Source organism: Galleria mellonella, unplaced genomic scaffold (assembly GCF_026898425.1).
Source record: "Galleria mellonella isolate WM207_F2 unplaced genomic scaffold, CSIRO_AGI_GalMel_v1 utg59, whole genome shotgun sequence".
Lineage (NCBI taxonomy): Eukaryota > Metazoa > Arthropoda > Insecta > Lepidoptera > Pyralidae > Galleria > Galleria mellonella.
The window spans coordinates 348,396-369,330 of record NW_026442125.1 but is presented as its reverse complement, the minus strand read 5'-3'; the positions used below and the strand labels follow the sequence as shown (position 1 = coordinate 369,330).

Sequence of the window (20,935 nt, the reverse complement as noted above, 5' to 3'; positions counted from 1 at the left end):
TGATGGAAAGTGGTAACCGTCGCCTATAGACATGAACAGTACCATGGACAGAACAGAGTATTATATATACATGGTTATACATCATACCTCACTGGTGCCCCGCTACTTTATACCGTTAGCGCGGGCGGGGTTACCATTCCGTTATCATTCATTAAAATATGTTTGTACCAAATTTCATTCGAATGCGTTCAATTATTCAAGCGTGATTGAGTAACAAACGTCTTCACAAACTTTCACATTTAAAATATTAGTGAGATTCGAAATATGAAAAAAATAAAAAAAAGAACTTCTAAATTATAAATGGCTGTAAAAGCTGCCAGTATGTCAGCGATAAGTACGCCCATATTTTTTGCGGCTAAGTTATATGACTACGTCGCAATTTCTGAGTTGTTGGTCCCATTTAATTTTTTTAGACTATTGAAGTTGCCGTTTTGCTTTGTGAAGCCTAAAAACCGCTTCTTATGTAAAAAAAAAAAAAAAAAACTATCTGTAAATATGGATTATAAGTGACGGGAATTATTGCGATAATTTAGGTCATCATCATAACCATATTATAAGCTTTCAACTGTCCATTGCTGAATATAAACCTCTCCATTGAGGGATTTTGCCAGTAATTGCGACGCTTGGCAGGCGGATTTACAATTGCAGTAAGGCTTTGAAGATGTTTTAAAAAGGACGCTGCTGCCCATAACTTGACTTTTTTATTCTCTAAGTTGCCTTTTACGACACCCGCGGGAAAGAAAGGAATGGCCTATTCTATTTACCACACGCCTAAAACCAAACTAACTAATGCTAGGTGAATATTTGTTTATTACCTTAACCAACTATATTTATTTGTTTATTCATTAGTACAAATATATGTACATGGCGGATTTCATGCTAAAAGCATTCTCTCCCAGTCAATCATAGGGAAGGGTCAGAATACTCGAATGCGGTACTACTAATTATTGATATACATACATACTAAATTTACATATATAAACGAATAAATATATATATAAATAACAAATATACTTACACATATATGACCTGTACTGTATTATACCATACACGAAATTGAGAATAATATAAAGCACTTACTGCTCGGATAAAGTAAAAAAGTGAACATGAACGTTTTTTTTAAAGACGGTTTAGTCGATAGTCTCTTAATGATATCAGGAAGCGCGTTCCAGAGTCGTGAAGAATGTAGGAGAAAAGAATTTGAAGCGAAACCAGTACGGTGAGAGGGGATTGATATATATATATATATATATATATATATATATATATATATATATATATATTCAAAATTCAAAATTCAAAAATCATTTATTCATGTAGGACATTTTAGCCGCTTATGAACGTCAAATTTTTACATTATAATTTTATATTTACCCTACCGTCCAGTTCGGTATATAGATCCAATTGAGAAGAACTGGAAGAACTAGAAGAACTATATATATATATATATATATATATATATTATTTTAACATTTAAATTTATATTCAATAAGTTAAATAACTCATTTTAATGCACCGTACCTATCTGGGCTAGCATTGTCTACTCGCTGTGCACGGATCTGTCATGCGAAACATAGATAAAACCGAACAAACATACTTATATATACTGTGTTTACTGGAAACATTTCACTGGAAAGTCCGTTATACAAGGATTTTAGTTACAACTATGTAGTTCGCGTGACACCGCAGTACGTGCTCGGAATTAAATATTGCTTTAAAATATTGAGGTTTTTAAACGGGGTAAAATAGGTTAGATGAATAAATAGATGGAATATGCATTAGTTATTATTGGCGACCGGCCGATGCAAACTCTTTAGACAATATTGTACTTTTTTATATACATTTACTTTTAGAATGTTCTTATTATTTGTAATTTAAATTTTATATTTTTTTTTAATATATCACATTGTTCTGTTCCTTGCTTGCTGTTTAATACATTTTATTTCGCTACTAAATTCCGTGTCTACATCATTTCATCACCTCATCACAGTCGACCGCTATTGAATGAGTATACTTTATTTGCATTATACAATATAGGAAATAAGCAAGGCAATTTACAAACACAACGATACAATTGTATAAGTACAGTAAGGCGGTCTTATTGCTGAGAGCAATATTTTCAAGACAATCTTATATTGTGGCCGTATGGTCCGGCATAGAATAGGCCACCCTTTTCTATCCCGTGGGTGTTGTAAGAACCGATTTAGGGAGAGCGAGGGATGAGCAGCAGCGTTCTTCTTAAAACATCTGTATAGGCTAACTGCGGTTGCCAACATGCCTGTCAAGCGTGGCAGCTACTGGCAAACCCCCCATGGGGGTGGCATACGTTCAGCAGTGGACAGTTAAAGGATGATATGATGATGACGATATTATATTGTACTATCTTTGATCATGTTATTACCTCTCAATAAGACTGCCTTGCTGTCTTTTTTTTTTATACAACTTAGAATGGCAAACAAGCTGACGGCCCACCTGATGGAAAGTGGTAACCGTCGCCTAAAGACATGAGCAGTACCATGGACATAATAGAGTATACTGTTTCGCCCATGATACCCCCATGCGTTGCCATTCCTGAGGACTCAGGTGTTATTCCTCTGTACCCAGTAAATTCACGCCATATCCCACCCTTCAAACCGAAAAACAGCCATGCAAACACACCTGTTTCACGGTTGAAACACGAATGGGACAGAGGTACCCAAGCAATCGACTTTATACAACTGTATCGTTGTGTTTGTAAATTGTCTTGCTTATTCCCTATATTGTATAATGCAAATAAAGTATACTTATTCATTCATTCATTCTAGATAGAGTGTCTCGATGTAAATGTATTTTGGAAATATTTCAACTTATTTATCTTGCGTGCGTGATAAGGAATTATAATTATTAATTTAAAACAGGGGCAACCCTAAAAACTTTGTGTATCGAACTAATTCTCCGATAATTGAAAATACCGATAAATAGTCAGATTTCTCCGGACAACGACGGTAGGCTCAGTTCCTGCCACGTAGAATTCTAATACGTTCTACGAAATGTAGACATGACGAGTGTAAATTATACGACGGACATTTCCTCATTGTGGAGCAAAATCAATATGTTTAGGGGCAAATTTTACATTTACGGGGCAAAAATAGAATCTATGTGGGGCAAAATTTTCAAATACAGAGTGAAGGTTTTAGGGGCGACTATTGCATTTGTGGGGCAAAATAAACCTGTTTGCGGGACAAACTTTGCCTGTCACTTATGCACGGTATATTAATAATCCCGTTTTTGTTGCAGTCGGACCAACTCTCCAAGCCAAATATCCTGTAGTGATATTCATCCATGGTGAATCCTTCGAGTGGAACTCTGGGAATGTGTATGACGGCGCTGTGCTGGCTAGTTACGCTGGAATTGTAGTTATCACTATTAATTACAGACTCGGAATATTAGGTGAGTAAAACATAAAACTCTCCTTTCATTTCCCATGCGCGTTTAAGAGGCGACTAAGAAAAAATACATGAACACTCTGGTTATAGAATGAGGTGCCTGCCTAGTTTTTCCCAATAGACTACAGCATGAGGTTCTTCAAAAGGCGGGTAAAGAGGTCTCTTCAGTAATGCAGCCGTTCATAGGCTACGGTAACCGCTTACCATCAAGTGGGTCATACGCTTGTTTGCCACTTCAGTGGTATAAAAACAAAATTATCGAGGGATAGAGCAGTGTCCCTCTTAAAACACTACCAAAGCCTGTGTTTACTAGCCTGCCTGACAAGTGTACCAACTATTGGCAAAATTCCCCAATAAGGAAAGGACTATGTCCAACAGTGGACAGTTAATAGCTAATCTGTTGCAAATTAAAAAAAAAATGACGATATAAAAATTCTTATAAACGAGTTTATTTGAACAAAGGTAATTTGAATTTACTTGTCACAGATTAGTAAACACGTATGTCAACAAATGAATATGTTTTTTTTTACAACACAGAGGACAAACGAGCATGCGGCTCACCTGATTGTAAGTGACTACCGCCGCCCATGATCACCCACAACACTAACGGCATTGCAGGTGTGCTGCCGGCCTTTTAAAAAGGAATATGATCTTTTCTTGAAGGTTATGTTGTCGTATCGGTTCGGAAATACTGCTGGTGGAAGTTGATTCTAAAGAGTGGTTGAATTTATAAAATTGTTTTTTTTTTTTTTTAATTAATACTTTGATTATTATTAAGAAAACAAAAATATTGTGTATCATTATTTTTCTGTACATTATTAAATTATTTGTGAAATTTAAATATATTTTTAAAATTCGTTATTTGATTAACAGAGAAAAATATAATATAATTTTTTAAACTAATTATTAATAAAACTAATATAAATATAAAATACAGCTGTTGGTAGGCAGAGCGAAAAATTAATTGAATTTTTATTAAAATAAGTTTTTTTTTTACACAACTTAGAATAGCAAACGAGCTGACGGTCCACCTGATGGAAAACCGTCGCCTATAGACATGAGCAGTACCATGGACATAACAGAGTATACTGTTTCGCCCATGATAACCCCCATGCGTTGCCATTCCTGAAGACTCAGGTGTTATTCCTCTGTACCCAGTAATTTCACGCCATACACACACCTGCTTCGCGGTTGAAATACGAATGGGACAGAGATACCCAAGCAATCGACTTTTGAACAAAGTCTCTCCCTTAGAAATTGATTGTTCAAATTTCACAAATAAAACGTATATGTTCAATAATATAGTTTTAAATTGACTTGTTACTGAAAAGAAATAATCTCAATTACATTTACAATAAAGTTCGTTATTGAACAGAAAAAAAAATCTGGAATTTTATAATATATTTAAATCATATTTCTTGTTTTCATACAAATTGAAATTCAATCTTCTTTATTCATACAGACTTGTTTACCAGTACTTTTAAATCGTAATTTGTTTTAAATCCACTGCAGGGCTCGAAAAGTTATCTATTGAAAAGAGCCCACAAGAAACTCAAGAGTTACACTTTTAAATCTGTTTCATAATCATTTATACATACCAAAATTTTACCAATTACTGAGAAATATTACTGCGATGCCGTATGGTCCCGGTATAGAATAGGCCATCCCTTCCTTTCCCCAGGGTATCATAAGAGGCGACTTATGTAGGGCGAGGGATGGGCAGCAACTTCCCTCTTAAAATATCTCCAAAGCCTAACTGCGGTTGCCAATCCGCCTACCAAGCGTGGCAACTACTAGCAAAACCCCCCCAAGGGAGAGGTTTATGTTCAGCAGTGGACCGTTAAAGGCTGATATAATGATTATTGCGATACTACTCTATATAATTAGAAGTTTTTTGCTGTTTGCGGGCTACCAATCCTATTGCTAGCAATATTGCTAGCAATGGGACTGGTAGTCCGCATTACTAGCAATCCCTTCCTCTCTGTCTGGCTATACTTTGGGATAGATGATAATGTCACGATAACCCCGTCTGCGCTAACGGTATATGCTGGCGAAGCACCAGTGAGGGGTGATAGATGAGAATGAAAAGGCAGATGAGTTAACCCATCATGACAAATACAACCACATAATGGTTTCCAGAGGGACCACGGGGAGATCGACCTGACAGGGTATATTGCTAGCAAAGGGACTAGTGGTCAACAATACTAACAATCCCTCCCCCTATCTGACTATAGTTAAGTTACATCCTCCATAAGGGGAGACTCATCCCCAGTAATAAGACGCTAACTGGTTGTCTTAATCTTGAAAGTTATACAGGATAGTGTTAGTAATTTAAACAGTTCCGGGAATTTCTATTTCATATTACCTACGTAATATTACGGGTAATATTTAATATTAAAAGGCAATTATTGAGTTGCATATTAAATATAAATTAGTAGTTTCTAGTGAATATTAATGTTACAGCCACCACTTTACGCTTTGTGTATTAAGTTGTATGTTACACTAGCGATCCAGCCTGTCTTTGCACGGGTAGGGATAGAAAGAAAAATTAGTATTTTTTATTAGCAAATTTTTGATATCTTACTTTATTTGAATTTTCGTAGGAATATTTACTATGTGTAGGTTTTTTTTCTATGTTTGTTATCTCATAACTTCATTAATTTAAAATGGATTAAGAATTTTTTTTATCTGAAAAATATCATTAATTATTAATTAATATATAACTAATGAAATTCAAAACTCAAAACTCAAAAAAAAAATGTTATCCAAATCAGTTCAGTGTTTTAGTTTAAAAGTCAGTTTTTTACGGCGGAACATAATGTTAAATTGTTTTATACTGCTATGGGGGTATTTGTGAATTCTACTCATTTTCGGTTGTAAGGTACCATCAATATTATAGAAAACACTGTTAATTAAAAGTAAACATAAAGAGTTTATGGGTTGTTTTATGAAAAGCTTTTTGTTAACAATAGGTTTTAATATTATAAAAGCAAATGTGATGCAGTGTAGTTGTTATTCCATGGCGGTAATTCGGTTCGATGGGTGGGGTATGGCGATGAAATTAAAGGGTATGGATGCATAATACCTATAAAGGTATTATGCACCCTGAGGATAACCTCAGGGTTGTTTTTAATGGATGATAGCGGTATGATAGCCCTGCCTGGGTTAACGGTATACGCTGGAGAGGTACCAGTGAGGAACGATAGGTGAGAATAAAAAGGCAGGTCAGTTAGACCACCGTGATGAATACGCTTAGAATTCAGCACGATGGTATCCAGGGGGGACCATGCGGACGCCGATCTGACAGGGTATATTGCTAGTAATTGGACAATGAATTTACAGGGTACAGAGGAATAACACCCGAGTCCTCAGGAATGGCAACGCATGGTGGGTATCATGGGCGAAACAGTATACTCTGTTATATTCTGGTAGTGCTCCTGTCTATAGGCGAGGATTACCACTTTCCATCAGGTGGGCCGTCAGCTTTGCTATTCTAAATTGCATAAAAAAGGTAGTCTAACAAACCCTTTCATCCCTAATTCTCAGGGTATGAAAGATACTACGTGCATTATATCAAGTAATATCCATATTGTTTGTGAGTATGGGTGGTGCTTACTAATGTCCACCATGTAGGCTGTCAGCTTGTATTTGATTCTGAGTTCTAAAAATTTAATACGGAATGGACAATCCTCTTCTACCTTAAGATTCTTATAGCATATATCTATATTACGTATTTTCTATATGTCTTAGTATAATTACATACATACATACATACATATCTGTCACGCCTGTCTCCCATTAGGGTAGGCAGAAACAATGGAGTAGTATCTTAGTATAATTCTGTGTTTATAATTCAATTAATATTGTAAATGTGAACATTTGTAAGATTTGTGTTTATTACTCTTTCACGCAAAAATCACTAAACAGATTTGAATGAAATTTGATACACGGATAGATTATATCTTAACTTAGTACATAGGATACTTTATGTACTAATTTATGCAGTCAAAGCTGCGGGATACTGTTAAAATATAAATATTTTATGTATTTAAACTAATTCTTTAATTCATAGTCTGTAGCACCGCTTACTTATTCCTCTGTACCTGTATGGTTACCGTAGTCTATGAACACCTGTAATACCAGAGGTATTACGCGCGCGTTGCCGACCCTGAAGAAACCTCTTTACCCCCCTTTTGAAGAACCCCATGCTGTAGTCTCTTGGGAAAACCTCGGCAGGGATACATATTTGACAGATAAATTATTATATTGTTATATATTATATTTTGATTATAGAACATTAATAAAAATGACTATAGAATTTTTACAACAAGAGGAACGCTCATTTCAATCTCTTGCTCTCCCTTAGTCGCCTATTCTATACCAGGATATAATACGAGAAACGGGAATATGTTGATATTTACATAATGTTCTGTTTTTTTTAAATATATATTTAATTAGAAAATTATGTTGCAGGTTTTCTAAATGCGAATCCAATACCGCATTTGAAGGCGCGCGTTGCCAATTACGGGTTGATGGATCAAATCGCAGCGTTACACTGGATTCAACAAAATATCGCTCTATTTGGCGGCGATGCTGGCAACGTCACCATGCTAGGCCACGGGTCCGGTGCTGCGTGTATTAATTTCCTGATGATATCACCTACTGTTATGCCCGGTAAGTTAATATTAATTTTTTCTTCATTTAATTGACCATTGCTAAATATAGGTCATAAAGAATAGTCCTGAACCATCTGCATTCACTGATTGCGATGCAATTGCTATCTCTCTATATAGAAGGTCGTTGTCCTACACTATTTTTTTTTTTGTCTGATGAGTAATATAAATTTAATTATATTTACTTTTAAATATAAATTACGGCTTCACGTCCTAAAAACTTGATATCACATTTTTTCTTTTTTTTTTTAATAATTTTCTTTTTTCGCTTCAGTCGTAGATATTATATATATATATATATATATATATATATATATATATATATATATATATATATATAATTATACAATTATATATATATATATATATATATATATATATATATATATATATATATATATATATATATAATGTTATGTAAAATCCATCCATTGTGTGATTGCTGTGTATTGTACCATTTCGAATTGGGATGAAACGAAAAAATATTTACGAGCATGAAAACAAGGAAATAAAATAAATAAATATATATCTATCTGTTTTGAATTCAGCCAACACTATAATTTTGTGTTAATTTAAACCGACCTACTAACCGATGATCGTAAAACACCCTTAATAAACTTAATTATTCTAAGAGACAGCGGTAAGCTCGCTCTGCCACTTTGTGATTAAAGTGTGCTTAGTAAAATGTAGATGAATAGAGTAAAATACTTTCCTTACAGTAATAAATGAATAACTTTGACTACCCCTTTTGAAATTGTAGTCGTGAGTATATATTTTATTTAAGCTGTAAACTAAAAGTCATGTATCATATATAAATGTTTATAAATTTGTTTTTATCATATACTATTTAATTTTGTCGTATGATCCCGGCATAGAATGGGTCACACCTTCTATTCCCGTGGGTGTCGTAAAAGGCGACTAAGGGAATTTTAAATAAAACGTCATCAAAGTCTAACTGCGATTGCCAACTCGCCTGCCAAGCGTGGCAACTACTGGCGAAATTTGCCAATAGGGTCAGGCTTATATTCAGCAGTGGACAGTTAATGGTTGATATAATAAATCATATATTACGTTAAACACATTCACAAAGCAAGTAACTAAGAAAATTCATACAGTGTAAAAACATGAAAAACCGTAAAAATGTATTATTGTCTTCAATTACAAATCGTTTATTTTAAAATTTACAATTACTATAAAAAAAACTATTAATATTTACAAAAAAAACATTTCCTTTAATACATGCCATTTTTTCCAGGTCTATTTCAACGAGCAATCCTTCTGTCTGGTTCAGCATTAAGTTCATGGGCACTAGTGGAGGACCCGGTCAGCTATTCCGTCCAACTGGCAAAGCAATCCAACTGCACCCTCCCCGAAGACATCGTGAAAGACCACGAGCTAATCGTGGACTGCCTTCGAGAGGTGCCACTCGAAGAGCTGATGTCCGCAGAAATTAATACGCCGAGCTACCTCACCGCTTTCGGTCCGTCTGTCGATGGTGTTGTCGTCAAAACAGATTATGCGAAGGAACTGCTCACTTTCTTCATACCAAACGATCTTCAAGGATTCACAAGTGTCTCGGGCGTTAACAATTTCAAAGCGGACAAAAGAAGCGGAGACAGAATTTTCGGGATCAGAGGGGGTCAAAATAAATACGATTTACTATTTGGAGTGGTGACAAGCGAAGCCCTTTGGAAATTCTCCGCTCAGGATATACAAAATGGATTTGAGGGTGAGAGGAGGGATAGAATAATAAGGTGAGGGCAATGTTTATTCAGTAAATTGGTGTTCGGAAGCAAGGGTCTTAGAGACGTCTTCATAGGAATGACCGTTAATGAAAGGCCCTTGACCTTTGTTTGCTGGTAGTTGAAACTATTCTGTAATCAACGTACAAAACCAATGTAGCTTACTTAACTGGAATATTAAATAAAATATATATATATATATATATATATATATATATATATATATATATATATATATATATATATATATATATATATGAAGTGAGGATAGATTTTCGTTACTCTTTGGCACAAAAACTAATGAACGGATTTCAAGGAAGTTTGATATAAGAGTAAGTTATATCCTAACTTACTACATAGGATACTTTATGTACTAATTCATGCGGGTAAAGCCGCGGTATATGGCTAGTCACAAATAAACTAAACATGTATTTTTTTTCTTTTTATTGGATGAAAATGGAGTGGTAACCCCGCCTGCGCTAATGGAATACACAGGAGGGGCACCAGTGAAGGGTGTTCGATGAGGATGAAAACATGCCAGTTAGCCCATCATGATACAGATGTAATACATGTTTAGTGGGGAGAAAAGAGATTGTTAGTAATGGAGACTGAGAATCCCATTGCTAGTAATATACCCATCCACGTCGACCTCCTCGCGGTTCCCCCTGGAAACTATCATGATTAATTCCTGATGAATTCGTCATGATAGGCTAACTGGCCTGTTTTCATTCTCATCTATCACCCTTCACTGGTGCTCCGCCAGCGTATCCCGTTAGCGCAGGCGGGGTTACCATACTATTTTCACCCATCAAAAAAAACCCAACTGCTTCACGGTATAAATACGAATACGAGAGAGGTACCCAAGCAGACCACTTTTGTACAAAATCTCCCTCTGGTATATATTTAAAGTATATAAATGTATTTCTGAGAAAATATTTTTTACGTAAATAGATACAAAAAGAATTGAATGCTATTTTTATAAGGGAATCAAACGTAATCTCAAAAACATTTGCGTTCCAATTCCTACGTATGTTTAATTACAAAGGTTATTATATACCGTTTATTGAAATGAAATATTACAAATTTTCGATACATTTTAGTAGAAAAGCAGAAAGGCCTTTAACATCGTTTGTAATTGAAAAAATACGAATATTAATAGTAGGCAAAAATGAATACATTTTGTTACAAAAAAAAAAATACCAATTTCGATCGTGAAACAAATGTAGCTATTTTGATGTATAAACTGAACTATGGGACTGATTGACGAATTTTCTATGGAAGCAATCTGAATGTATTATCATTAAGTTATATCAGCCTTTAACTGTCCACTGCTGAACATAGGTTTCCCCTTAGGAGGTTTTGCTAGTATTTGCTACGCTTGGCAGGCGGGTTTGCAACTGCAGTTTTTTTTATACAACTTAGAATGGCAAACAAGCTGACGGTCCACCTGATAGAAAGTGGTAACCGTCGCCTATAGACATGAGCTGTACCATGGACATAACAGAGTATACTGTTTCGCCCATGATACCCCCATGCATTACCATTCCTGAGGACTCAGGTGTTATTCCTCTGTACCCAGTAAATTCACGCCATATCCCACCCTTCAAACCAAAACACAGCCATGCAAACACAACTGCTTCACGGTTGAAACACGAATGGGACAGAGATACCCAAGCAATCGACTTGGTGTTATTTTAAGAGGGTCGCTACTGCTCATCGCTCGACCATTAAATTTCCTTGGTTGCTTCTTACGATACCCACGTGAAAGGAAAGGATAGCCCATTCTATACCGGGACCATATGGTAAAAGTCGTATGTAAATTCTATAGTTCTGTTTACATGTATTGACAATGGTTACCGGTTTCCATCACTACTGCCTTATAACATTTATATCATAATGTAAAATGGTACCAGATCATATTAGAATAGCGCAAACCGTTCATACTTTCAGAGCTCAATTAAAAATAAAATATTAATATACTTTTATTGGGGAGAAAGGGATTGTTTGTAATGGAGACTGAGAATCCTATTGCTAGCAATATACCCAAACAGGTCGACCTTCTCGCGGTTCTCCCTGGAAACCATCATAGTTAATTTCTGATGAATTCATCATGATGGGCTAACTGGCCTGTTTTCATTCTCATTTATCACCCTTCACTGGTGCACCGCCAACGTATCCCATTAGCGCAGGCGGGGTTACCATACCATTTTCACCCATAAAAAAAAAACTTTTATTTATCTTTTGTGTCCACAAGCAGTTACTAAATATATAGCTATTAATAACACATTTTTTTATTTATTATATTATTTTTGCGCCATATAAGTTATGTTTTATATACAAATTTTATATATATTTTTCCATTCTGGTGCCCAAGGTTGACTGGAAGAAATCCCTTCAAGTGATAAGTCCGCCTGGGCATATTTTCATTATAACCTGAACGTACTTAAGTATATAAATAAATAAAATATGCTATAAAATCAGAATTTATGTAATAAAAATGGAAACTTATATAACTAGGATCCAAGTCTCGGACAAAAGCTGATTTCCAGACGAATTGTATTTTATCCATCCAGTCCAAGTATTTCCTTCGGAGAATAATTTTAAAAGATATCTTTTCGTTTCAGGACATACGTGAGGAATGCCTACACATATCATTTAAGTGAAATATTCTTCACGATAGTCAATGAATATACAGATTGGGAGAGAACTGTTCAAGTAAGTGTACAATATTATATTAATTTAAATAAGAGGTTAGTCATTTTTACTTCTTTTTTATATAAGAATACTACTAAGAATACTAAACTAGTATATAAGAATTTTATCCCACGATATGGCTTTATAATAATCACCGAAACCACATTTGAGTTTCTTGCCCATTCTTCTTGGCTGAAATTACGTCCGAAAAAATGACTATTCAAAATCGTTAAAATCTAAGTTTACTTTTATAAAAATATTTGTTCCTTTCTTTCTTTCATTCACCCGATATTAATGAAATAGGGTTCTGCTTCACAATAATCGACTTATTTAAAACATATTTTATGTTTTTTTTTTTTAACTACAAAACGGGCTCCGTTTCGTTCAAGTAAATAAAGTTTTCGAAAATAATATATAGCCTAAACTATTCGCTGATAATGTAACTTTCAACGGGTTAAAGAATTTTTAAAATCGGTTAAGTAGTTTTTGAGTTTCATCCATTACAAACTACCAATAAAATATTTCCTCTTTATAATATTAGTATAGGGAAACTGGAATTATGTTATTTGTTGAATTTACAATAATGCAATCCTTGCAATAATATAATTGTTTTATTCATAATCATTTATCATTACCACTTACAAGATACAAGAGATATTTTGCTAGTGCATAAAATTTTGTTAAATTTTCATTAACATTTCATTATTCGTTTCGGAATAAAAGACGAAAATTTAAATTTTATGCATAAAATACTTTTGCAGCATACTAGTTAAATGTCATTTTAGCATCTGTTGCCACGATGATTTGGCACTGCATTGCAAATGTGGACGTGCCAAATTCCTTTATTCCGATCATATCGTTTTCATGTTTCAAATTTTAGTTCAGAAACTTCAGTATTGTATTTGTATTTGGTTACAATTGTGAGATCTGTATATGCATATTTTACTTACCTATTTTATGACACGCTTTGGTGCAATAATTTCCTGAGGTTGTTTTGCTGAAAAAGTTAATGAGCGACTTCCAAAAAACATTCTCAATTTGCCTGATTTATTTGCATTTACTATTTGTGTCTGATTTCTACCAGAGGGAGACCTTGTACAGAAGTTGTCTGCTTGAGTACTCGGTCGCACTTGTGCTTCTGCCATGCCAACAGCTGGGCTGTGTTTAGGTTTAGTACCGTGTACATGACAGAATATACTATTTCGTTCATGATATCCCCGATACGTTGTTATTACTGAGGACTCAGGTGCTATTTCGACGTACCCAGTAAATTCATTGTCATATCCTTTCACACCGAAACACAGCCATGCAAACACAACTGCTTCACAGTAAAAACACGAATGGGACAGAGGTAAATGTAGAGGTAGATGGTAAACAGCCGACTTTTGTACAGTTTTCCTCTGATTTGTAAATCAGTCGATGTCCTTGCTATTTTTCTACTTGGTGCCAGCCCTTCTGATACTTTTACGCCATTCCTAGCGCTTTTACGTCATCTCGGGTATTAAGCCCATCGTCCGCAAAATTTTTTATAGGTGAAAATAGAATGGCAACCCTGCTTACGTTATCGGTATACAATGTCGGGCTACCAGGAAAGCAAGGCAATTGGACTATCGTGATAAAATCGACAAGAACTAACCATCGTGGTTTCCAGAAAGAACCACGTGAAGTTCGACCTCATATTGCTAGCAATATATTTGATAACTTATTTACTCCTAAGAATTGTTTCCCTCAGGAAATCGATGTTTGCAACTTAATCCTCTCTGCCAACCCCATAAAATACCTGCCATGAAGTTAAATAAGTTACCACAAACATTAAATAAACTGAGGCAGTAAAGTTTGACTCGGCTCGTGTCTCTTTATGACTTTATTTTAATTTAGGTACCTACTTCTTTCCACTGTCACTCACTTTGTTTAAAGGGAATTCAATTTATTTGTTTCTTTGCATTTCCCCCATTTTTCTTTCTGATTAAATTCTTTGTGAGATTTATAAGGCAGCCGTAGCTCTCCCCAGGGATTGTGTAAAGTATATCCTTCATAATGCTTCAAGTAGATTTTTCCTTCCCAAAGAAATAGTTAGTTCAATAAAGGTATAATTGAAAATGACTGGTAAGACTCGGTGTTATTTTAAAATAAAACAAAAAACATACTAAACTATAAATGATGTGATAATTTGGAAATATATTAGAATTAATTAAATTTCAATTTAGAATGCAGAATTGTTTGCAAACCAATTTTGTTTCGAAATAAGCAGAATTTTACAGGACCTAAAAGTGATGATTTAATTTTTTTTTAAATAATATGGGATTATCATGGATGTGAACACTAGATGACGATAAGAATTAATAAAATCGGTTCATAATTTGAGAAAATATAGCGTAAAATACACACAATAATGTAATATTCTTCAAATGTGGCAAAAACAATTTTTTTTTTATTTAAAAACTGAACTTTTTTTTTAATGGGTGATAATGGTATGGTAACCCCGTTTGCGCTATCGGTATACAATGGCGGGGCATCAGTGATAGATGACTAATGAGGATGAAAGCAGGTCAGTTAGCCCATCCTGACGAATTCAACTAGAATTAGTCACGATGGTTTCCAGGGTGGAGCCATGCGTGGAGGTCTACCTCACAGGGTATATTGCTAGTAATGGGGCTATTTGACCCCATTACTAACAATCCCTTTCCACTCTAAAAACTGATCTATTAAATCGATTTCAATAATATTTCTATAATACTAATTTATAAGTAAATCCTTTGAGAAAAAAAAAGCATTTTTCAAACCGGTTTGTAACTGACGGAGTTATGAGATAACAAACATAAAAAAAAATATACAACCGATTTGAGAACTTCCTTCTTTTTGAAAGACACGAAATTGAAAACACAAAAAAAAAAATATTGAGAACCCTCTTGTTAATCAAAAAACTGTGTCATTTAATTTTTAAACGTTCCAACGGACCTCTAACAATAACTACAGCACAATTCATTAATGCATACAATTTCAATATTCCAATAATTGTACGAATAATTTATGTAATTTTTTTATTTTATACATACTTTTATTAAATTCCAATCAATATTCATTTCATCACGTTAAGAATATAAATTTATTGGCATTATTTTATTTTATTGACATTATAACGTTTTGATATAAATAATAAATATGAAATTCGGTCACGTGCTTATGCAAGCCAATATTAAATTATCGAGGAATTCACGCAGCGCCCGAACATATTTTGTGAATACAACATGAATTATTTATAAATTGACATATTTCATTTTTGTCAATTGTTATTCGAAACTTAATTGTTATTGTTCATTTATATAATAATAAGTTACTGTGTTTGCATGGCTGTGTTTCGGTTTGAAGGGTGGGATATGGCGTGAATTTACTGGGTACAGAGGAATAACACCTGAGTCCTCAGGAATGGCAACGCATGGGGGGTATCATGGGCGAAACAGTATACTGTGTTATTTCCATGGTACTGCTCATGTCTATAGGCGACGGTTACCACTTTACATCAGGTGGGCCGTCAGCTTGTTTGCCATTCTAAGTTGGATAAAAAAAAAAGTTGTAGATTTGGCCTTCCATAAATTGTTTGTTCATAAATTATTATTAATATTATGTCAGTTGCTAAATCTACACTAGTGAACAGAGGCTTCCTCCTAGTGGGGAATTTTGCCAGTAGTTGCCACGTTTGGCAGGCAGGTTGGCAATTGTAATTAGGCTTGGTTGATGCTTTACGAGAGACGCCGCTGTCCATCCCTCGACTATTAAGTTCTTTCAGTCGTCTCTTGCGAAAGTCACGAGAAAGGAAATGGTGGCTCATTCTATGCCGGGACAACACAACAGCTTACCATAAATCCAAACGTTAAAAAATCAACTTATCAACCGAATATGTACACTCGATATCTTTGTCTGATTTTGTATCGATTTTGATTACTCTTTTTATTTGATTTATTTGATTCCTATTTTGAATCCATACTAATTTTATTAATTTTTTTTCCATAATAATGATATAAAGAAGTATATTTAATTCCCAATTGAAATAGACTCCTTCATCTAATGAATATTCATTTGTTTTTCAATATATCTCTATTTTATATATCAAAACTTACGATGAGCTTAGGGAAGTAAGCAAATAATACCTAAAATAAACCTATATAGATACATCTCTGGCTTTATCCACTTTCATAACGTCTCATATAAGTATATACGTCGCTTTAAATAACTCTTGACTTGCTCAAACACTTTTATATAAGCACAGAAATATTGCTTACTATTTGTTATTTTAATATTTTATTTTCTTACAGCATCCAATAAACACAAGAGATGCGGCTGTTCTAGCGATCTCTGATGCCCAGTACGTAGCTCCGTTAGTTCAAACAGGGGATTTTCTAAGCGTCGCGAAGAGCTCGCCTGATTCTGGGCCGAACACTTTCTTCTACGTATTCGACTATCAGACGAAGGACGGAGATTATCCGCAGGTAAATCTGAACTTATTTATGGTACCTAATAATAATGCTAATACTTAAACTTAGGCAAATAAAAATTCATTAGAAGAAGAAAAAATAGATATGAATACTACTGACGTATAAAACATAAAAGAGAAAAGATTATAAATAATTGTAAGTACAAAAGATAATCTTATTAGTAATACAATCTGTTCTAGACAACCTTTATATAGTTACTAGCTAAAGAATGTTCATTTTATTCGTAAATTTATTATCGATTTCAAAAGCAACATAGCAACGGTTTCATCAAATAATTCATAGACAAACAATAGATAACTTGAAAAGCTACATTTCGGATTCAGTCGCTATAAACTACAAGATAAACATCGGAAACGTACGATATTGGTGCAATATCCAATACAGAAATTTAAAATTGAAATTCAATTTTAGCGAATGGGCTCCGTCCACGGAGAAGAATTGCCGTATTTGTTCGGTGCACCCCTGGTGGACGGACTTGGACATTTCCCGAAAAACTATACGAAATCCGAAGTGGCGTTATCGGAAGCGTTCATTCTGTATATGGCGAATTTCGTGCGGACCGGGTAAGTTCGATTTTTTGTTGATCTGAAATATAAATCATCAGCGTTTCCTCTTACTCAACGTTCTCGTACTAGTAAAAATATTTGAGGAGGTATAATTCAGATTTACATGGTGAGTCTTACATCTTAACTAGTTACAATTTTCAATCCGTTTATAATTTCTATTCTAGAATTCTGCTCAATGAATTTAAAATCTATAGACGTTTATTTTTTTCCTTCATTATTCAATTTATTAAAGTAACCCATATCTAAAACATTGGTCTTTTCCTTTCTATTCAACGCTATTTTTGGCTGATGCCGATCTTTTATTTCCAATTCAATAATTTTTCTTTTAAGATAATAATTACCATGTTTTTGATAGTTGGTAAACATAGTAAAGAAGTTGGTAAAGTCAATAGAAGTACACTCTTCATCTCTATTATTTAATAGGTTCAAATCAGTTTTCCATTTCTTCTTTACTACTACGTGCTAATATGAGATATTAGATTAGGAAGTTAGTTAATATTCTACACAAATTAACATGTTTCATGGATCATGCGATAGGTTGCATAATTACAAAGATGTAGTATTCCGCGTTTCCCTTCTAATGGGAGTTAGATGATATATTACTCCTCGTTCTCCTGTCATTCGGATTGGCATCCATTTCATAGAGTGGTCTACTAGTAAAACGGAATACCTTCCGAAAAAATTCTCACCTCTCTCATACTAATATGACAACTAAGTGACGTAAGTAATTTGGAAAGCTCAAAATGTTTTTGTTGTTTTTCCGCATATGTCTCTTCGGGGGAAATATTCAGTTTTAGAGTACTCTCTTAAAAGGATATTAATAATTTTCATTCTGTATATAATCTTTATTCTAGGATGCTCAAAGATGAATTTAAAGTCTATAGACTTTTTTTATTTATTATTGAGCTTGTTAAAGTAATCTATATTTAAAACATTAGATCTTTTCCTCCTAGTTCAACGTCATTTTAGCCAATATCGATCTTTTATTTTCAAATCAATACATTGTATTTTAATATATTAATGACCATTATTTTTAAAAGTTAGTAAATATAACAACAAAATAGTTAAAGTCAATAGAAGTAAATTCTTCATCTCAATTATTTGAAAGATTCAAATCACTCCATACCATATTTTACTTTTCTCCCATTTTAACGCTTACTTTTTCCCCGATGTCACTTTTGTCTGCACAACTACCATCGCTATGTATAGTGTCATTATTTTCCCGATTCTGTGAATACGAGGACTGTTGCAATATTGTTAACGATCGACATCCTGTTTCTTTCACTCTGTATTCTTTACGAGAAATATAAATTAAACCAGAAAAAGACATTTTGCAACTCTATTATTCAACTTAACTGAAATTGATCTATCTTTTTCTCTTTGATCAATCTATTTATCTTTTACACCCTACTCGACTTTGGCTCTTTTGTTTCCAATACAATCTTCACAGTAAAATAGAATAATTATATTATTATCTACATTCGCTAAATACTAGAACTGGCAACTTGTTGTTGTATTAAATCAACAAACAATTTCTCTTCACGTCTATTATTCGCATTGTTAAAATCAATCAGATCAAATTATTCATCTTTTTCTCCCTTTCTCGTTTTTCTCACGTCAACCTTTTCTCTAACACAACCATCGTATAGTACAGTGTCATTATTTTCATGATTCGGTGAACGCGACGACTTTTACAGTGCTAACGGCCGACTTCCTGTTTCGCCCTATTTGGTTACAGAACAGAATGGAGAAATATTATGTTGGCCCAGTTCGTTATTGTTTTACTGGGCTTTCCGAATGGAAGAAAACAATTTACATAGAGCGAATAAAGGCGGATTACGAATCGCCCGGTGTATACTCGTATTGTTTATGTTGCAGCTAGCAACAATTTTTAATGTGGGCAACATTATTAAATTTCGAATGGTTTAAAGGATGAAGTGTTAAAATGTTTGTATGTGTGCTATATATTATTATTATTATTGAAAGACGGACTTTTTTTTCAGGCAGAAAAGCCACTGCGACATTTCCATGATCTTTTGTGCTCGCCTTTTTATGCTATATATATACCTTATAATAATTTAATTTCCCTTTGTGTCTTTTTTCCTTTACTTGGAATAATTTACTTGAAAATTAAATTGACATTTGACCAAGATGAAAAAAATTTCGTATTAAATTAAATTCGAATTTCGTATTAAAAATTATCAAAATTGATTCTCCATTAATTGATTTTTAAAATAAAATATAGCAGTTTCACTTTCTACTTCGGATTACTTCCGTTTTGGTGCTGTATTATTTTTTTTTGGCAGCAAACAAGTATACAATCTGTCTGATGGTAAACGGTCACTGTAGCCTATGGATGCCTGTAAGTTGCAAACTAGGGATGTCACGAGTGCATTGCTGACTTTGAACAAACATTAATACATTACATTACATACATTTGTCATTATAGAGTATACTAGTATATTTGTTTAATGAACCTATTATCGACTTATTAGGTTTATTAACGCAAGAATGAACTTACTATACAACTTACATAGCAATACTATGATGGCTAAACAGTTTGATATAGTGTTTTGTTTTGAGTTTTTCTTCTCTTTGTACTACTGTATTTATAGTTTATTAACTAGTATTATTTCCAAACTTATTAATATATAAATGCGAAATATTGTAACGATAGATGGATGTTTGTTACTCTTTTACGCAAAAACTACTAAATGGATTTGAATGAAGTTTGGTACACAAACAGATTATATCTTAATTTAGTACATAAGATACTTTATATGCTAATTCTCGTGGGTGAAGCCGCGGGATACAGCTAGTATTTCATACAACTTTCTCTCCTTTTTTTATGAAACTTCTTTCATTTCCATTTAGGTAATGCGGCTATGAAAATATGACGTCTTGCATAATACAGCGAGTCCTACATAAGTATTCTTGGCAGTCCCTTTCCAGGATTACAATTTATTGTTCCCATTCATTTTCGTTCATTACATAGACTAAACCCGATAGACTCTGCCATTCCAAATTGTACCTTATGTAATTAACATTGAGTCCTTTCATTAGGAATCCAAATGAAGCACAACGACAAGAGGGCGTATTACCAATATCGAGGGAAAGGAATCGATACAAGAGTATCGTTTGGGATGAATATGATACGCTACATCAGAAATATTTGGAGATTGGTAAGGAACTTTAGTACTATTACTATTGGAATATTGAAAATTAGACCGTATGCCACTAGTAATACAGGCGGGTCTACTATGAAATTATAAATACAATTGTCGAATACTAACGTTACACGATCCAACATTGTACAGATTTTTATGACATAAATGATTTGTT

The 20,935-nt window shown here is 33.9% G+C and overlaps 1 protein-coding gene across 1 annotated transcript in view; it reads left to right on the top strand.

The window, feature by feature from the left end:
* LOC113523087 (neuroligin-4, Y-linked-like) overlaps positions 1-20,935 on the top strand; it is a 111,744-nt gene that overhangs the window by 85,001 nt on the left and 5,808 nt on the right. The window contains exons 4-10 of the mRNA XM_031914117.2: positions 3,277-3,429; positions 7,899-8,099; positions 9,354-9,852; positions 12,465-12,555; positions 16,848-17,021; positions 17,439-17,590; positions 20,657-20,775. Of these exons, the coding sequence (XP_031769977.1) occupies positions 3,277-3,429; positions 7,899-8,099; positions 9,354-9,852; positions 12,465-12,555; positions 16,848-17,021; positions 17,439-17,590; positions 20,657-20,775 (1,389 nt within the window). The remainder of the gene's footprint in view (positions 1-3,276; positions 3,430-7,898; positions 8,100-9,353; positions 9,853-12,464; positions 12,556-16,847; positions 17,022-17,438; positions 17,591-20,656; positions 20,776-20,935) is intronic.